The following is an 18,468-nucleotide window of genomic DNA, read 5'->3' on the forward strand; positions in this document are numbered from 1 at the left end:
AAAGAATTTGTGTGTGTGTGGGTGCTGATTTTTCAACCAGTTTAGACTGGTAGATATTCAGAAATTCAGTGGAAACTTTTTTTTGGCATTTTTCAACTGGCTCGATAAGACACAGCGTCTGCACAAAGGTTGTGTGTCTATAGAACACACTTACATACAGCTCAGGTGGTCAGGTTGCACCTTTTGACCCAGTCCTGCATACACTTATGCATATGCTTCCCTTTACACACTGAGTAGTACTATTGTCAGGGCTTTAATGTTCCCTCAGTTCTGCTTCTTTTAAAGACCACGACATGTTGACTGCAGTACAAATAAGAGGAGTACTTGTGGCACCTTAAAGACTCACAAATTTATTTGGGCATAAGCTTTCATGGGCAAAAACCCACTTCATCGGATGCATGCAGTGGAAAATAGAGTAGGAAGATATATATACACAGGGAACATGAAAAAATGGGTGTTGCCATACCAACTGTAATGAGACCAATTAATTAAGGTGGGCTATTATCAGCAGGAGGAAGAAACCTTTTGTAGTGATAATCAGGATGGCCCATTTCAAACAGCTGAGAAGAAGGTGTGAGTAACGGGCTGGGGGGGAGAAATTAACATGGGGAAATAGTTTTTAATTAGTGTAATGACCCATCCACTCCCAGTCTTTATTCAAGCCTAATTTAATGGTGTCCAGTTTGCAAATTAATTCCAATTCTGCAGTATCTTGTTGGAGTCTGTTTTTGAAGGTTTTTTTTGTTGGAGAATTGTGACTTTTAGGTCTGAAATTGAGTGACCAGGGAGGTTGAAGTGTTCTCCGACTGGTTTTTGAATGTTATAATTCTTGACGTCTGATTTGTGTCCATTTATTCTTTCGCGTAGAGATTGTCCAGTTTGGCCCATGTACATGGCAGAGGGGCATTGTTGGCACATGATGACATATATCACATTGGTAGATGTGCAGGTGAATGAGCCTCTTATGCTGTGGCTGATGTGATTAGGTCCTATGATGGTTTCCCTTGAATAGATCTGTGGGCAGAGTTGGCAACAGGCTTCGTTGCAAGGATAGGTTCCTGGGTTAGTGTTTTTGTTGTGTGGTGTGTGGTTGCTGGTGAGTATTTGCTTCAGGTTGGGGGGCTGTCTGTAAGCGAGGACTGCCTGCCTGACTAATATCAAATTACCAAAACAAATAGTGGGTTGGATACTAACTGGAGAAAACCAAAAAAGGAGACTAAGAAAGATGTGCAAAATTGTTTACAATATTACAATATTTACAATAATGTCAATATGCTCCATATGACACCTCTTGGCAACAGCAGGAACATAAATGAGGTCTTTTGCTCCATAAGCATAGCTATTGCATATTTTTTGAGCTAAAGAAAAATCGCTTTAAGTTAGCGGAGAAAGGACACTGGACAAGATGGACAGCTAATATGTAGCCACCATTTTTATCCTGTGAGACAAAGACCAAAATGAGGGGCAACCATTAAAACAGCATAGAAAACCCTCTCTCTAGATCTTCACGTCCAGGCAGTTTTTAAATCTTGCCACTTCTTCCTTCAGAATATCTGTAGCATTTTCGCCTTCCCCCTAGTATAGATACAGCTACATTTTTACCCAGGCCCTAAACTTGTGTTTCATCTACTGCAACCTTTTGAAGACTGATGAATTACTATCATTTCTGAAATTTAAGCAGTAGTTGAGGGAGAGCTCTGAAGACTGCAGGAGCTACGCCCTAAAAGGGACTGCCGGACATAATACCTCAGAGAAAAGAAGTATTCAGGTAAGTGAAACAAATTTTTTATTATTGGCTTTCATGTCTTTGCAAGGTTGGTTAAAAAAAGATAAGTCTGATACAATTTTTTTTGTAAATGAACAATTGTAGATATGTCAGAGGTAGTTCCACCTCAATAATTCATCTAAATACAATATTATTCCCCTTTGGAAGCCATCTATCATCTCCAACAACCAATTTTGTCTTTCAGCATTCATTTCATAATTTTTGTACATAACTAATAATTGCATGTTAGTAAACCAAAAGCTTAGTTTAAAAAGTTTAAGGTGGAGAATGGGTCTAACCAACACCCAAAATAACTTATTTTTTTAAAAAATCAATAGTTTTTTAAAAGCCCAAATATTAAAACAACTAAAAAATCCAAATATTAGAACATTTGGAAATGAACACTTAAGGGATCCAACCATTTTCCCAGGGCCATACAGTCTGTCATCAGTCATCAGCTCAAAGGGGGAAGCAAGTAGCAGACAGAACTAGGAAGTCTTTTATAGCCCCATGTTCCTCATCTTTACATCACTCTATGCAGGGATGCCACATTTAATCCAACCATTCCCAAGGAAAGGTGAAAAAACATTTGAAATCATAAGGGAGCAGACTAAGGTGCAGAGAGATGCACATTTTCCCCCATGCCTGCTCAGCTGGATTCAGCAAGTAGTTATTAGTGGGGGCTTCATTATATTAGACTGGAGCATGAGATCTGGAGAGTCAAACTAATTGTCTATTTTCCAGGTCCAAAAGGAGTGGCAGTAAACCATCAGCGCCCCTGGTTAAAATTAAATTAGATTTTTATTCCTTCAACCCTTCATCTCTATGAAGTCATTATTGATGACAATGAATTAATTACACTGTTCTGTAGAGAATGACATTAAAGTAATTAAATAAGAAAAAGTAAATTAGATTTTGAAAATTCTTTTAGTTTTGATAACGTGTAAAGATTTTTAACCTGATAGTTCCCTTTTAGGTTTGGGAAATCTTTCATTGTTGCACAATTGTGCAAATATTTCTCCCTTCCTCTTACTCCCCAGCTATGGAAGTTTCTGAGATAAGGACACGTCCATATCTCCCTACAACCTACTATATTTGGCTAATCCGTTGCTTATTGAAGGGCAAATAATAATAGTAAAATTATAGTATGGCCCTTTTTAAAAAAAAAAAACAAAAAAAAAATCCCCTGCACTCACAGTTCAGAATTACGTTTTTGGTGAAGTTTTTTAAGATAAAATGTAATATATAAACTTTGGAGAGCACTGATCCTGCCCAGACAATGGGTGAAATTCTGGCATCGCTGAAGTTAATGGCAAAACTCCCATTCACCTCAATAGGGCCAGGACTTCACCCCGTACCTTTTTCTACTGTGTGTTTAGGCTCCAGTTGTATGAACTGCAGGCAAGTGGACTGTTGTGCCCTACACATTTCCAGCAGTCCACCTCCATGTAGTCAACTGCAGGATTGGGGCCCATAATTTATTAATTTCAACACAAATTCCAATTTGCACTTGTCTACATTTCCACTAGAATCCTGCAGACATGAACATGTTTTAACTTTAAGCATGTAAATAGCTCCATTGAAACCAATGGGACTATTCACATGCTTAAAGTTAAGCATGTGTGTTTGCAGTATCAAGGCCTTTAGGGGTTTGCAATGGTGTAGCTACATTGATTCCTGGCCACCAATGGCTATATTAAGCTATTGCAGAGTTTAGACGAGGTCCAGTACAACTGTAAATTTCTGGTTTCAGAGTAGAAGCCGTGTTAGTCTGTATCCGCAAAAAGAACAGGAGTACTTGTGGCACCTTAGAGACTAACAAATTTATTTGAGCATAAACTTTCGTGAGCTACAGCTCACTTCAGCAGATGCATGCATTCCATAAAATATGTGCACTGGAAAGGGGTTGGATGATAGATTTAAAAAATCAGTCTAATACTTTTAATAGATCGATAATACTTAGTCCTACCTTCAGGGGCAGGTCCTGGACCCCAGGGCCCTTGGAGGCCCCTTCCAGTCCTACAATTCTATGATTGCATTTTAGTCTTAGTGAGTGCTTAGCATTAAGTGTCAAAAAAATCTCTTAATTGTACAAGATGCTGTATAGCACGTATGATCTAAAAAGCAGGATAGGATTCATGGGGGAGGAAATAATTGGGATAGATGTAACTTTAGTCGTCAAGACTTGCCCTATTCCCACCTCAAGTTTTCAAAAATCATGAGCCTAGTCTGAAACTCAGGAGATGTGTTTTAAAAACAGTAATATAGCTTTGGATTTGTTTTATTTGCCTTCTATTTTCCCTACCTTTAGGATACACTTGCTTCACATATTCAAGCCCCCCCACCCTACCCACTGGTGAGGCCTAGAAAAAAATTTTAAACTAAAGCTAAGATTCTCACTTAATCCCTTGATTCCAGGAGCAGAGACTTTAAGAAAAACACCACCGACCCCCAAGACTTGCTGTCAAACCAAAAGAGGTAGCAAGCTGGGGGCCTGAGGGTGCTTGGCTTAGACCTGAGCCGTGACCCGTGGGCCTGTTTGGGGGGCCAGGTCCCATTGAGTGGCAGTAAAGAGGGCGGGGGGAAGACTCAGCCTCCTAAGAAGTGTACTGAGCGGGGATGAGCTCAGCTGCAGCGGGCAGGCCCAGGGTCGCCCACACCCCCGGGGGGTTTTAACAGGGGCGGCGCAGGTATTAACTCACACTTGGATCTGAGCCCGGTCAGGGAAGTCAGAGCTTCCCTACCTTGCAAGGGGCCATTGCGGTCACACGCCCCCGCCCCCACCGCCCCCTAGAGCGGGTGTTTTAGCACCTCCCCCGCTTGCTCTGACAGGCGCCAGGGCTGGAGCAGGGCCCTGGCGACGAATCCCCGCTCCCAGCCAGACTCTGCCCAGCTTCAGCTTCCCGCGCGGCGGCGGCGGCCGGCCCGGGCAGCCCGGCGAGCCCCTGTGGGGGGCTGGGGCGAGCCGGGCCGCGCTCCCCTGCTGGGCTCCCTCCCCCTCCGTCACGTGTGTCTGTGCAGGGGGCGCGGGCCGCCTCCCGCCCCGCCATCCTCCTCCGGCAGCCGCCGCAGCTGGGCGGGCAGCAGGGAGCTGCCAGCCCCAGCCTCCGCCGCCTCGCCCGCAATATGCCTCCGCTGCCCGCTGGCTATGCCGGGGCTGTGCGGGCGCTTCCCCTCGATGCTGCTGGGGCTGGCGGCCGCGCTGCTGCTCCGGGGGCGGCTGCTCCCCGCCGCCGCCGCCACCAGCCCCGCCGAGCTGAGCCGCAGCCGCCCCGGGGCCCCCTCCGCGGCCACTGCAGGTACCGTCCCCGCTACCCCGCCGCGGCTTCGCGCCCCGGGCACCTGCCCCGGGGAGATGGCACCGGCGCTGCCCCATGCCCGGGAGCGCACCTGCCGCCTTTCCCCGGGAGATCGCCCCAGCCCTCCCTCCGCCGGACCCCCGGGTGCGGGGCCGGGCGCTCGCCCCTACCCCCGGAGGTTGCACCGCTCCCCTGCAGAGCCCTCCCCCTGCCCCCGGGGGCTGCCCGGACACGCCTGTGCATGCGCTGCGCGGAGCGGGTTGCTGGGGCAGGGTCGTGTCCAGCGAAGCCTCTTTCATGGCTCTGGGGCACGTGAAGTCGCCTCGAAGGAGCTGCTCTTCCTTCCCCCTCCCAGCCCCCTTCTCCCGGCTCGCTGGCCTGGCCTGGCAGGTCACAGCAGCAGCTGCCCGACTTGGGGCTCGCCCGGAGGCAGAGCCCGTGGGAGCCTTTGGATGGACCTTTCTCCGCAGCTGTCCCAGCACCCAGCGCTGAAAAGGCAATGACTTAGCTTTTTCTTGTCTGAAAAACAAAATTGGTCCCAAGGGAAGGGTGACACAGTATTTTTGTGGGAGTGGAAAAGAAGGCGTCATGATTAGTCTCCATAAGATACATCTAGGTTTCTGCGCGGCTTGGGAGAAATTACGTGTCCCGGTGATCTTTATTCCCCTCCACCCCCGCCTGGTGTTTTCATCCTGCGCCGTGCGAAAAACAGGCTTGGGATTGAGGCAGGTTCAGCATCGTTTTAAACTGCTTGTGTTAGCACTCCTGGCCAACACACGCTGCTGGCTGCGGTCTGCGACACCTCAGTGATGACTGAATTTGTGAAAATACAGCTTCAAGTTGCTTACGCAAAGAGTGGAACATTTTATTTTTCCGAAGCCCGAAAAAAGTGTTTTTTAGGGAAGCAGATAGTAGATCCGTATTAGTTCCTAACACCTAAACAGAATCCATCTTTGCTATCGCTGGATCTCTTTACTGTGCGGATACTATAACATGTTGTTGCAGGGTGGGAGGGAGGAATGTATCCCTTCAGCTATGTGGTTGCTTTGACCTACTGATAGCAGGAGATGGTCCTTTAAGTGGCTGGATATTGCTGTTCAGGAAAGTGTGCCTTGGTGAATTCCTATATGCAGGCAGTAATCGCTAGATTAATGTAATGGATGATGCATTTGTAGGCTTCTTAAATCTCTCAAATGAGTGGCAAAATCTGTGAGCTCATTTGTTTTCACATGCACTCTGTGGAACAAGAAAATCTGTTAATTTTCCCAACAATTGTGAATGTAGAACAATGTAGTTATTTCACAAATGAAGGTCTCAATCCTGCAATTGAATTCATGTAGATAGACCCAGGTGCAGAATCAGTCAATACGGTTTTAAAAAAATATTTCTGATTAAAAGACTCTTTTCTACACATCTATCTTCCGAAATCAGCCTAAAAAAATTTGTACTTGTCATACTGGCTTTCATCTAAGGATTTCAAAATGTGTCCAAACATTATTTAAGCCTTTGTATTATCATGGTCTCATTTTGGCAAATAAGCACAGATTTAGCTTCATTTCAGTTCAGTCCAGTTAGGCACTGAATACTGCCTAGCAGACCTAACTATATGTTTAAATTTATGCGTGTGCTTAAGTGCTTTGCTGAAATGAAGCCCATGTGAAGTATGTCCAAGTGTTAGACTGATTGTACTGATAGGTCAGTTGTAGAGCTGGAAACACTTATTTTATAACCACTAGAACATGCATACAGAAAGGAAAAAGTTTCTGTTGAACATGAATACAATTCATGGTTATTGTTGTAGATCTGGGGATTTGTTCCTTTTCCATCTACAATCGCTAATAAAATAATTAAACAAATACCAGGAAAGCTTGAGAGAGAGAGGGGTTGAAAAAAAATTTTTTTGATGCCACACATTTGTTTTTCTACAGAAAATCAAAACATTTTTGTTTTTCAGAAACCTTTTAAAGTAGGCAAAGGGGGAAAAAAAAGGCTAAGATGTGGGAACTGAAAACTGCATTGTTGTCCTTTAGCTTTAGAAGAAAAACAAAAATTCCTGTTTTTTCCCTCCCAATTTTTAATGGAAAATATTTACCATTCACCCTAGCCCAAGTTAAAAGATTGTGTCAATATGACTGGTTTGTGTGGTAAACTTTTTATGTATAAGACATTTATTTTTCTGTCAAGTCACTCACAGAAAAATAAATGGCACCACATTCTTAGCTGATTCTATTTGGTTTTATTTTAAATAAAAATTCTTGATGGCTGGGCTTTAAAAAAAAAAAAGAAAAGAAAAAAAAAAAGGTCTAAGGCAGTTTGGTGCACATTTCCTGTTGACAGTCCAAGCCAACTACCATTCATCAAAGTGATTGAATGCACTGACTTAGGTACTGTTTAAATATATTCACAGCTCTGTTAGTGTGCGTCTCAGTCTTCAGCTACTGTTCCAGTTGTCTGTTTTAGAAATGATCTTGGTCCAATTTATGTAACCATATATTGCTTTTAAATAGCTGTGGCTAAACTATCATTCTTTACTTGAGAATTAGGCAGTTTGGTAGCCAGCTTTATATTTAGGTTGTCTATCATAAGATTTGTTTATCATAACATTTGTGACATTTTTTCAAGATTTTCTAACACCTTAATTGTTCACAATGAGCCACTGAAATTCAATAAGAAGAAAGCCTTGGGGCCAGAAATAAATCTTTTCTTTGTCCTGTGAAATTCTGTTCAGATTTAGCTGAATTATCAGCTGCTGAAAATGGTAATTTTCCTTCTGTCACTTCCATTACCAGCAATGTCCAGGCAGCAGAATAACTGAACATGAACATTCTAAAGCACTGGTCCCATGCTGCTGCAGCAGGAGCACACACTGCACTGGGAACCCCAGGAGCAGACAATCTTTCCAGGAGGTAAAAAAGAACTGGGCTGGACTTGGCTGTGTTCTTCAACCCATCATGTTGCCCTGGTAACCTTTCCACCGAAGGAGGAAGGAGCTTCCCCAGACTCCTGAACGAGAGAGGGGAGAGTTGGATTGGGTTCTACTTTACCCCCTCCACCACCACCACCACTCCAGGTTAAGCATGTGGCTTCAGAGGCCCATTGTCCTCTAGCACAATAGCATTTTATTGAAATATTTAGTCTGGTAGCTCAAGTGGTCAAAGCCTGAGTTGTAGTGCTCTAGTTTCAGGGTTCATATTCTATTGATGTGACATAAAGGAGGCATTGGGAATCATAGAAGATTAGGGTTGGAAGAGACCTCAGGAGGTCATCTAATTCAACCCCCTGCTCAAAGCAGTACCAACCCCCAACTAAATCATCCCAGCCAGGGCTTTGTCAAGCCGGGCCTTAAAAGCCTCTGAAGATGGAGATTCTACCACCTCCCTAGGTAACCCATTCTAGTGCTTCACCACCCTCCTAGTAAAATAGTTTTTTCCTAATATCCAACCTAGACCTTCCCCACTGCAACTTGAGACCATTGGTCCTTGTTCTGTCATCTGCCACCACCGAGAATAGCTTCGCTTCATCTTCTCTGGGACCCCCCTTCTTGTAGTTGAAGGCTACTACCAAATTTCCCCTCACTCTTCTCTTCTGCAGACTAAATAAGCCCAGTTCCCTCAGCCTTTCCTTGTAAGTCATGTGCCCCAACCCCCTAATCATTTTTGTTGTCCTCTACTGGACACTCTCCAATTTGTCCACATCCTTTCTGTAGTGGGGGGCCCAAAACTGGACACAGTACTCCAGATGTGGCCTCACCAGTGCCGAATAGAGGGGAATAATCACTTCCCTCGATCTGCTGGCAGTGCTCCTACTAATGCAGCCCAATATGCTGTTGGCCTTCTTGGCAACAAGGGCATATCCAGCTTCTGGTCCACTGTAATATCCAGGTCCTTTTCTGCAGAACTGCTGCTTAGCCAGTCAGTCCCCAGCCTGTAGCAGCGCATGAGATTCTTCTGTCCTAAGTGCAGGACCCTGCACTTGTCTTTGTTGAACCTCATCAGATTTCTTTTGGCCCAATCCTCCAATTTATTGAGGTCAGGGGTGGCCAACCTGTGGCTCCGGAGCCACGTGCAGCTCTTCAGAAGTTAATATGCGGCTCCTTGTATAGGCACTGACTCCGGGGTTGGAGTTATAGGCACCAACTTTCCAGTGTGCCAAGGAGTACTCACTGCTCAACCCCTGGCTCTGCCACAGGCCCTGCCCTCAGTCTACCCCTTCCCTCCCCTGAGCCTGCAGTGTCCTCTCTCCTCCGCCCCAGAGCCTCCTGCACCCCACAAAACAGCTAATTGGGAAGTGCAGGAAGGGAGCAGGAGACACTGATCGGTGAGGCTGCCGGTGGGTAGGAGGTGCTTCGATGGGGATGGAGGAGCTGATGGGGGGGGCTGCTGACATATTACTGTGGCTCTTTGGCAACATACATTGGTAAATTCTGGCTCCTTCTCAGGCTCAGGTTGGCCACCCCGGTCTAGGTCTCTCTGGACCCATCCCTACCCTCCAGCATATCTACCTGTCCTCCCACCTTAGTGTCATTTGTGAACTTGCTGAGGGTGCAATCCATCCCATCATCCAGATTATTGATGAAGATGTTGTACAAAACCGGCCCCAGGACCAACTCCTAAGGCACTCTGCTTGATACTGGCTGCCAACTAGACATTGAGCCATTGATCACTACCCATTGACATCACTAGGTTGTCTTCCCCATTCAGTAAGGGTCCCACTTTCCTTGACCACCTTCTTGTTGCTAACATACCTGTAGAAACCCTCTTTGTTACCTTTCACATCCCTTGCTAGCTGCAACTCAAATTGTGCTTTAGCCTTCCTGATTACCCCTGCATGCTCGAGCAATGTTTTTATACTCCTCCCTAGTCATCTGTCCAAGTTTCCACTTCTTGTAAGCTTCCATTTGTGTTTAAGCTCACCATACAAATGTATGATTGTGTATAATAGAATTTGTATTTTACTTTTTTCCTCTTTAAAAAAACCTAAAGAATTATATTAAAGAACTATGGTAAACATATGTTCATATTGCTGCAGTGTGCACAGGATGGGTAGTATTCAGGGAATCAATAAGGGTTATATAAGTGAATGAGGCTGTTTGTAAGGTTCCTCCCTTATTTTCTCTCTAAGTTAGAAAATGTGTAGAGAACAAGTCACAGGCCTAACAGGAAGAGAGAGGGATGGAGCTTATGACTTATCTCTCTCCCTCTGTCACAGATTTCCTATATGATGCTGAGTTCGCTACTTGAACCATTATTTTGGCAGATGGCCACTCATAATATTATTTATTTCAATTGCAGTAACACCTAGAAGCCCGAGTAATAGACCAGGACTCTCCTCGGTGCTGTACAAATACAGACCAGAAAGATTGTCTCCGCTCCAAAGATTTTGTGTATTCCTCATTTTCTGTGTGCCCAACTTGAGACACCTGGGGTCAGATCTGTAGAAATGCTGAGCTCTGCAACTGAAGTCAGTGGGAGCTGTGAATGCTCAACATCTCTGTCAGAAAGGAAGTGAGGTCTGGGGGAATGAGCTCAGGACTGAGAGTTCTACCCATGGCTTTGATCTCAGGCAAAGATTTGTCTCAGTTTCCCCATTTGTAAAATGGGGATAATCTCTTACCTTGCAAGGCAGATATGGAGGTCAATTAATTAATGTTTGTGAGGCACTCTGTTACTCTGACGATGTTGAGAAAATGAATAATTCTGTAGAATACAGACTTTGGATGATGTGCAGTAAATGAGTCGGGCCACTAATTGAATGATAAGGATAAAAATAAATATCTGTTTCATCCCCACAGCATGGTCTATTCTGTGCAATAAATGAGGGCTCCTATGGGGAAAATAATAGTACTGTATTTTTAGACTATCTCATATTGCACAAGGTGGGTCGGGGGGTGAATTGAGGTTGCACAGGTAACCTTAATTCTGGCTCTAAGTTTTGATTGCTTGACTTCGCAATCTAAAAAATGTTCTTTTAACATACTTTAACTGTTATTAGTTTGTTCAGCTTTCAAAAATTAACTACAGGCACCCGTCCCAGTCATGTGTGCCTACCCTATTCATGAGAAATCACAGAATGAACAAACAAAGGACTGGCCATATGTCTGTCCACTGCAGGCCATCCCCACCGCCCCTCAGCCTTAGAGCAGAGAGTTAAAAAGAAAAAACCTTCCAGTCACACTGCAAGACAAGAAATTTGGGCTCTAATGGTACCTCTACACAAGCTACAGAACTGAGCATCGCAGACCAGTCTACAGACTTGAGCTAGTGGGGCTTTCACTCTAAAAATAGCTGTGTAAACAGTGCTTTGAAGTTGCACTCAGGCTCTGAAGCCCAGGGAGAGAGGCGGGCCAGAGCAGAACTGAGCCAATTCCCTCAACTAATTAACATGTGGAAAACAATATTCAGCTTCTAATGATATCTCAACCAAAGTGGTAAATACTCCTTCCACCACAAAATCAAAAAATAGATTCAAATGAAAACACAGTGCATTCCTACTTGTCATAATTCCTAAGGCTCAACAACTCGAACCCCCGACCACCAGAGCAAGCTATCAAAACCAAAAATGCTCATTGTTAGAACAGCATCTATCACACTAATTTATGAGTCACTTGGGAGAGTAAATCAAAAAATAACCACAAGCTTGACTGTTAGACACCTGCACAGAACCATCACATTACATCACCACAGCAGACTCTCACTAAAAATTTAGTCAATGATCAGTAAATAGAGGAGGAATTTGGGAGGCACAAAATCATTTAAATCCAGAGAGGAGACAATGTGGCAGAGGAAATGTTGAGATAAAGCAACACTTTGTACTCCAGTGTCCCAGATACAAGGAAGCACAAGAAAGACATTCCTTCCAATGGTCAGGATTCGTAAGACATCTCATCAACAACCGACGAATAAAACACTGTGGCTGAGCCTGGAAGGAAAAAAAAAGATGGCATTGCATGGCATAGTAATATACTTCTGGTTCAGGAATGGACAGTAACAACAAATGGACTGAGGGGATCAAACTCCAAACACAGTGTCCACCCCTTTCTAGGATGGGTCCAGTTTGACTCTGAGAAATATCTGAAAAGGGATCCATCTTTTTCTTACACGTTGGAAACACTTGTGTAGCTTGTCAGCAGGTGGATAAATCTAATTGATTTTTTTTTTTAAATATGTCTGTGACCAGGGTCCTAGTGGGGGCCAGCTGAGGTCACTCAATTAGGATGAACTGTATAGAATGGGGCAAAAAATCCCCCAAAAGCTGGTGGATAGTCCAATACTTAGATTTACTAAACCAGCATAAAACAGCTTCTTAATTACCTCACTGGTTATTCAGGAGGCAAACAACACAGTTCCCTTAAAGTGATCCGGCCTCAGGCCGCCATCCAGGTACCTAAGTCAAATATGATGATTTCTGAAAATCTTATTTCATCTTATTTCATCATAAAAAAGAAAAGGTTCTACCAATCCCAAAGGATCGGACACGTTACCTCCCAGGTTAATTAATGTTTCAGATCTTACCCAAATACACGCTACAGATAATTCTTATTAACTAAACTAAAATTTATTTAAAAAAACAGAGAGAAAGTATGGATAAAAGATTAATATGCATACGGATGTGAGTTCAATTCATTGAGGTTCAGATTCATAGCAGAGATGGTGAGCTTTGTAGTTGCAAAGAGTTCTTTCAGAAATAGTTCATAGTTACAGTCTGAAGTCATTGCAGGGTGTTCCAATTTAGGACTGGGATCTCAGTCCTTATGCCTAAGCTTCCCCTGTATGAAGTCTCAAGCAGATCTGAGATGACAGAATCGGGACCCAAGGATATTTTATACAATTTCATGTCCTCTTTGACAAGTTGGGAGTTCCTTGGGAACAAAAGATAATTCGGATGACTTTGAAGGAGATCCATCACCTGTACTTTGCTATATAATTAACATGCGACAATTGGCTTGTTCCTCCACCATTCACAGATGATTTGCTATACATTTCAAAGAGAGATGAATATAGAGAGATCCCATATTTACAATTCATTTAAATGCTAGGGTGTTCTTTTGATACCTGAATTATCAGAATACAGCATAAACAGGGACTGTTGATTACATTGTTGACCATTACCCATATACATGTAAATACGCAAAACCACAAACATTATCTTTCCACATGTCTTTAAGGGTTGAATTTGAGCCATTTATTTTGCGGGATGTGTAACCCTTTCTAGCCGTGCATCACAAAGTCTTTTTGATTTATATGAGATTTTTTAAAAATACTTTTGTTTTTAAAAATAATTTCAAATTAAATTTTAAATGGACTTATGATAACTGATGTTAAGGCCTAAGTGTATTAGAATCTATTTAAATTTAAATTAAATTTAAATTACACAAAAATAACATTAAACAGTTCATATTTGTTGCCAAAGTTTTAAAGCAAGTCAGACTACTGAACTGATGGAAGTTACTGGCTAAGCAACTAGAACCAGTGTTTTCTGAAGTTCTCAAATAGCTTTTGACAGTTTTTTGCAGACTAGTCCATTCAGAACTGAGACTCTCATTGGAAGTTGAAGAGGTAGGAAAGCTTGTTTTTCCTTTCCAATCGATGAATACAAGTTAGGTGTGAGAGGATGTGATCTACTAGTTCTAAAGGGTGACCAGAAACAATAATTTCAATTCACTAACTACAGAGAATACTTCCTTTACTTAATAAATCAGTTAGTTTTAAATGTAAAACACGTTTTGATTAACTTTTTTCCCCTTACGTGTCCAGCACACTTAAGATTGTTTAACAGTTCAGTAAAACTAAATTTAAAATGCATTTGTGTGTTTTTAATTTAATTCCTATTTCCATCCAAATAGTTTGACGCAAATCTAGTAAATAGTAACACATCATTCACCATTTTCTAACATAATAAAAAAGTAACAATTAAGAATATGAATAAATATATGTTAAGCTATGTAATTGCTGAAACAAATGTGTATCAATATAGTGTGTCCTGGTTAGCAAAAAGAAGTACTAGATTGCAATGATTTAATGACAGGTTTCAGAGTAACAGCCGTGTTAGTCTGTATTCGCAAAAAGAAAAGGAGTACTTGTGGCACCTTAGAGACTAACCAATTTATTTGAGCATAAGCTTTCGTGAGCTACAGCTCACTTCATTGGATGCAAATAAATTGGTTAGTCTCTAAGGTGCCACATGTACTCCTTTTCTTTTAATGATTTAATGATTATCAACCAATGAGAATCAACCTTTCTTTAGGAAAATAACTGAAAAGTTCAGTTGCAAACCATGATTAAAATCAATGGTTTAAATCATGTTTCTTGCTGGCTGATTTAAATCAAACCAGCCTGCTTGTCATACCAACAAAGTCTTATTGAATTGACTGTGTAGCTACCCACAGGTTGCTGCGTCCTATATGGCAGCTCAACTCTATAGCCATTCTGTTTGCCTCCATAGTTTGTTCTGGGCTCCTGCTCCGGCTTTCCCTCCTCAGCCCCACCCTGTCAGGCATCCTTATACTCCCAAATTAAATATTTTGAAAAAAATTGGTAGCACATTCTCAAAAGGACAGATCTCTCTTCGGATTGGTTTCTTAAGGGTGTAGAAAGCATCTGTAGAAAGAAGGAAATTGTGCAGCCGTTTTCCTGGCTGCATAATTGCATAGGACATGGGGCCTTGCTCATGAGGTCAGGGCTGTCAAATTAGGGACTATTGATGTGGCCAGCCTGCATAATTCCTATCACAGAAATTAAGATCCATTGTCTCTTGCCGTCATTTCTGGGGTTAAACTTTCCACTGGCAACTTGGCTTTTTCAATGGAGGGTCATTGGAGCCAGAGTTTAGCCAGTGTCCGGGTGCAGTGTGATAAGATTTATATATTCAAGCCTTTGAAAGATTACTGATTAAATCAGGAATTGTGGGTTTTTTAAATTTATTATGGGGTGGGGGAGGGTGCCTTGCAGTCCTGAGTTAAAAGGCTAGTGTTTTGTTTTTGTGTAGCGTTTAGGAATGTAGGGTGCCAAGGCAGTTGAAGATAGGCACCAATATGCATTTCCAGATAAATAACATGAACCTTTTGGCAAATCTGCACCTGGTTTCAAGTGGAATTACCGAAGTTCGATACAGTTCTCACCCCAGACAGAAGATGTCATTGAACACAATGCAAGGTACTAACCCCTGATGCCTCCAGAAACAAGTTCTGAACGCACATTGTTGTGTGGAAGCTCATTGCTATTCTCTAAAATACGATTCTTGCTGGCATTTTTAGTTCTAGTTTCTTAAGTAAGTAGAGGGGGGAAACACAATTTTATATATAGTGGTTTTCCATTTATTCAGGACCCATGTTCAGAGCACTCAAGTTATTAGAAATGGCAAGAGAAGATAATTGTCAGTGACTATAGTAGCACAGCACAGGAGGAGATTGGATGAAACTATAAAACCTAGTAGACTGGAGACAGGAGAAAAGTGCAATAAAGGAACGAGATAAGATGTTATGAAACTAAGTTAGGGAAGAAATTGAGAGGTGATATGACAGGTGGAATATGAGACAGGAACATATAATGGAGAAGAGGAAATATATGTGGAGGGAGGCTTATTTTCTGTGTGTTTTATGAAGGGTGATTGCTCAGCTGTCAGGAGCAATCATGGGAAAGGTAAACCCAAAAACTGAAACAAAAAATCAATATTTGAGAAGGGAAAGTTGGTAGGAGATGTAAGCAATCTGTGACAGTGAAGTAGTGAGGGGAGAAAGAAAGGAGAATTATTATAAACAATTCAGTTGTACTGAAAATTTGAGGACCATCATACTGAACAGTAGTAGCACCAGTGTTCCAATGTGATTCAAGAAGCCCAAATTGGCATTAATTTCCTCAGTGAAGAGCAAGGAGGTAATTGGGCGGAAGAAGTGTTGAGTGGTTAGAGTGCGGAATTGGGAAATGGAACCTCTGATTCAGCCCTGAAGAGCTTGCAGTTTAGTTTGTCAGATGGCAATATGTGAATGTAGCCAAATGGTTGTAGTTTCTGCTGTTCTTTTTATTGGTTTCTGTTAATTTTTGGTAAGACGTTGGCAGGCACTAAATCATCAGTGGCCAACCAATATGTCAGCTTCTACTAAAATTGCTGTAAGTCTGAAAGAGGGCAGTGTCAGGATTTGTAATACAGCTATTGAGTGGTGCCATCAGGGATCTGCAGTGTGTTTTATCTATGAATTAGTTGTTAGTAGAGGAAAACTTCTGTTACCAGATATGCCTGTTAATTTGAGGTATGCTCATTTATTAGGGTTGCTCTTTGGAGGGCAGGGGGGGTTCTGTAATTCTATTAATGTACTGCTTGTTTCACTTGTGTGTTCATATGGAGCTCTGCTCCTTCTTTCTGCAAGTCCTCTCCCAGTGGAGCTATTCTGCAGGACCTAGGCTCCCTGGGGCTGGGTTCCTCCAGCCCTAGAACTAGATGAATATACGAGCACACACACACTAGCAGAGCAAGTCTGAGAGGACCGGGTCAATCAGCATTCTCAACCTGATCTCCTTATATGTCCCTGTACTCAATGGGCTGGGTTAAGCAGCACCTTCAAGCTGTCATCCTTATGTGCTCCTGGTCTCAATAGGGTGATCTGAGCAGCACTTTCACCTGCCCCAGACCCCCTTATGTGCCACAGGTTTAACACGTCCCTATCCCACTTTCACATCACGATTGTACTGGTAGTAATCCACTTGATAAGCAAACCCCACAGTATTTTGGGGTGCTACAAGGATCTTTAGCTTAGGTAAAAGAGGCGTTGCTGCAGAGTAAATGGGGGAAGCTAAAACCCAAAAGAGTAAAGTGCAGAGAGAAAGAGAAGCAACCAGCTTAACCATAAAAGTTATTTATTGAATAATAGTGATAACTACACAAGGAGGGATAAACCAACATAGCATAACCTTTAATAATGTAATACCTAAGGTAGAAAGGAAAACAGAGAAAGAGAAAGAGGGGGATCTCACCCACTCCATGAGGCTTGAACTGGTCGGGGTTCCCAGGTGATGGTGGTAGCTCAGGGTCCTGAGTGCTGGAGACAGGCAGAGCCTCCAGCACGATCAGTCAGGAGAAGATGGATTCCTAGTGGAACTCATGCATAGTTTGGATCTAAGCATCAGAACACTTACTTGGGCATAGGTAGGGGTTTTTGTAGAGAAAATACATTGGTTCAAGGGAGAACACTAGATTTGTTTATATGTAAACTGATGACTTAAGAGTTTTCTTTAGGCTAGACAATAGGAGCTGATCACTCTTGGCTATGGGTGGTGTTTTCTTCCAGGGAGCTCACAGTGCAGCTAGGCTGCTTCAGTATTTTGGATATCAATCAAGGATTTACTACTAGAATTGGTCTGATAATTGCTGAGCTGGGTGTGTGCAGGCGTAGGTTCATTAACATCTGGAAAAGAGATTCCCATGATGCAGTGTGTCCCTGCTTTTCTGGTCCCAGAGTTCAGTGCGGTTCTTTGTTCTCCATTCTGTATATAAATTGAGATGTCTCCCTCTCCCATCTTTCATGCAGATGAGGCTAGGGGAGTTGTCTCTTTTTTCCATTCTGTATGCTAATGGAGATGTCTTAATCTTGTCACCCTTGTCAGGAGGGGTCTAGGTTTGTCTCCCATCTGCCCTTCATTGCTCTCTGAAAGCCCCTCTTTTCTCTGACCGGTGTTGGTTCAGGAAGAGACTGGTGGTGGGGCGGTGTCTTTCATGAGTCAGACAAGGTAGATACTGTGCCCTGGTTCTCCAAAAACACAGAGCCGACTGGTATCGCTTCTGAAGACGAAGGCTGAGGTTTGAGAGAGGCAGGTTTATTCAAAATAGATTCCAGATTCTACTGGAGATGTATCTAGCCCTGCGAGGTAGGGAAACACAACAATTAGGGCCCTACCAATTTCATGACCATGAAAAACGTGTCACGGACTGTGAAATAAGATCTTTCCTGTGAAATCTGATCTCCCATGTGCTGCTGGGAACGCCCCAGCCAGGGGCCTCCGAGTTACAAGTCCCCCCACCAGGCTGGGGAGGGAAAGGACTTGTCTTTCCCCTGCAGGGCTGCTGAGGTGGGAGCAAAGGTGGGGAGAACAGACCCACCTCCGGGTACCTTTTGGGTTGGGACCCCTACAGTTACAACACCGTGAAATTTCAGATGTAAACATCTGAAAATGTGAACTTGACCAATTTAAAAACCATCTGGCCGTGAAATTGATCAAAATGGACTGTGAATTTGGTAGGGCCCTAACTATAATCCACATTTTATAGATGGGGAACTTAGGCACAGAGACTAAGTGACTGATTCAAGGTCAGCAGGAAGCCTGTGGTGCCGCAAGGAATCAGACTTGGATCTTCCACATCCCGAGTTAGCAAGAGTTTTGGTGTGGGTGGCATTACCCTTTTTTCCCCACCTAG

At 43.1% G+C, this 18,468-nt stretch overlaps 1 protein-coding gene across 3 annotated transcripts in view; it reads left to right on the forward strand.

Moving 5' to 3' along the window:
* The first annotated feature begins 4,721 nt into the window (after positions 1-4,721).
* FAM171B (family with sequence similarity 171 member B) overlaps positions 4,722-18,468 on the forward strand; it is a 72,937-nt gene continuing 59,190 nt past the window's right edge. The window contains exons 1-2 of one of the 3 annotated variants that reach the window (XM_037911948.2): positions 4,961-5,064; positions 7,854-7,970. In XM_037911948.2, coding sequence (XP_037767876.1) covers positions 7,907-7,970 — 64 coding nt within the window. In that variant the 5' untranslated portion in view covers positions 4,961-5,064; positions 7,854-7,906. Of the gene's footprint in view, positions 5,065-7,853; positions 7,971-18,468 lie in introns of all 3 variants that reach the window. The other 2 variants (XM_037911945.2, XM_037911952.2) reach the window with 2 other exon arrangements.

Source organism: Chelonia mydas, chromosome 11 (genome assembly GCF_015237465.2).
Source record: "Chelonia mydas isolate rCheMyd1 chromosome 11, rCheMyd1.pri.v2, whole genome shotgun sequence".
NCBI classification, from domain to species: Eukaryota; Metazoa; Chordata; order Testudines; family Cheloniidae; genus Chelonia; species Chelonia mydas.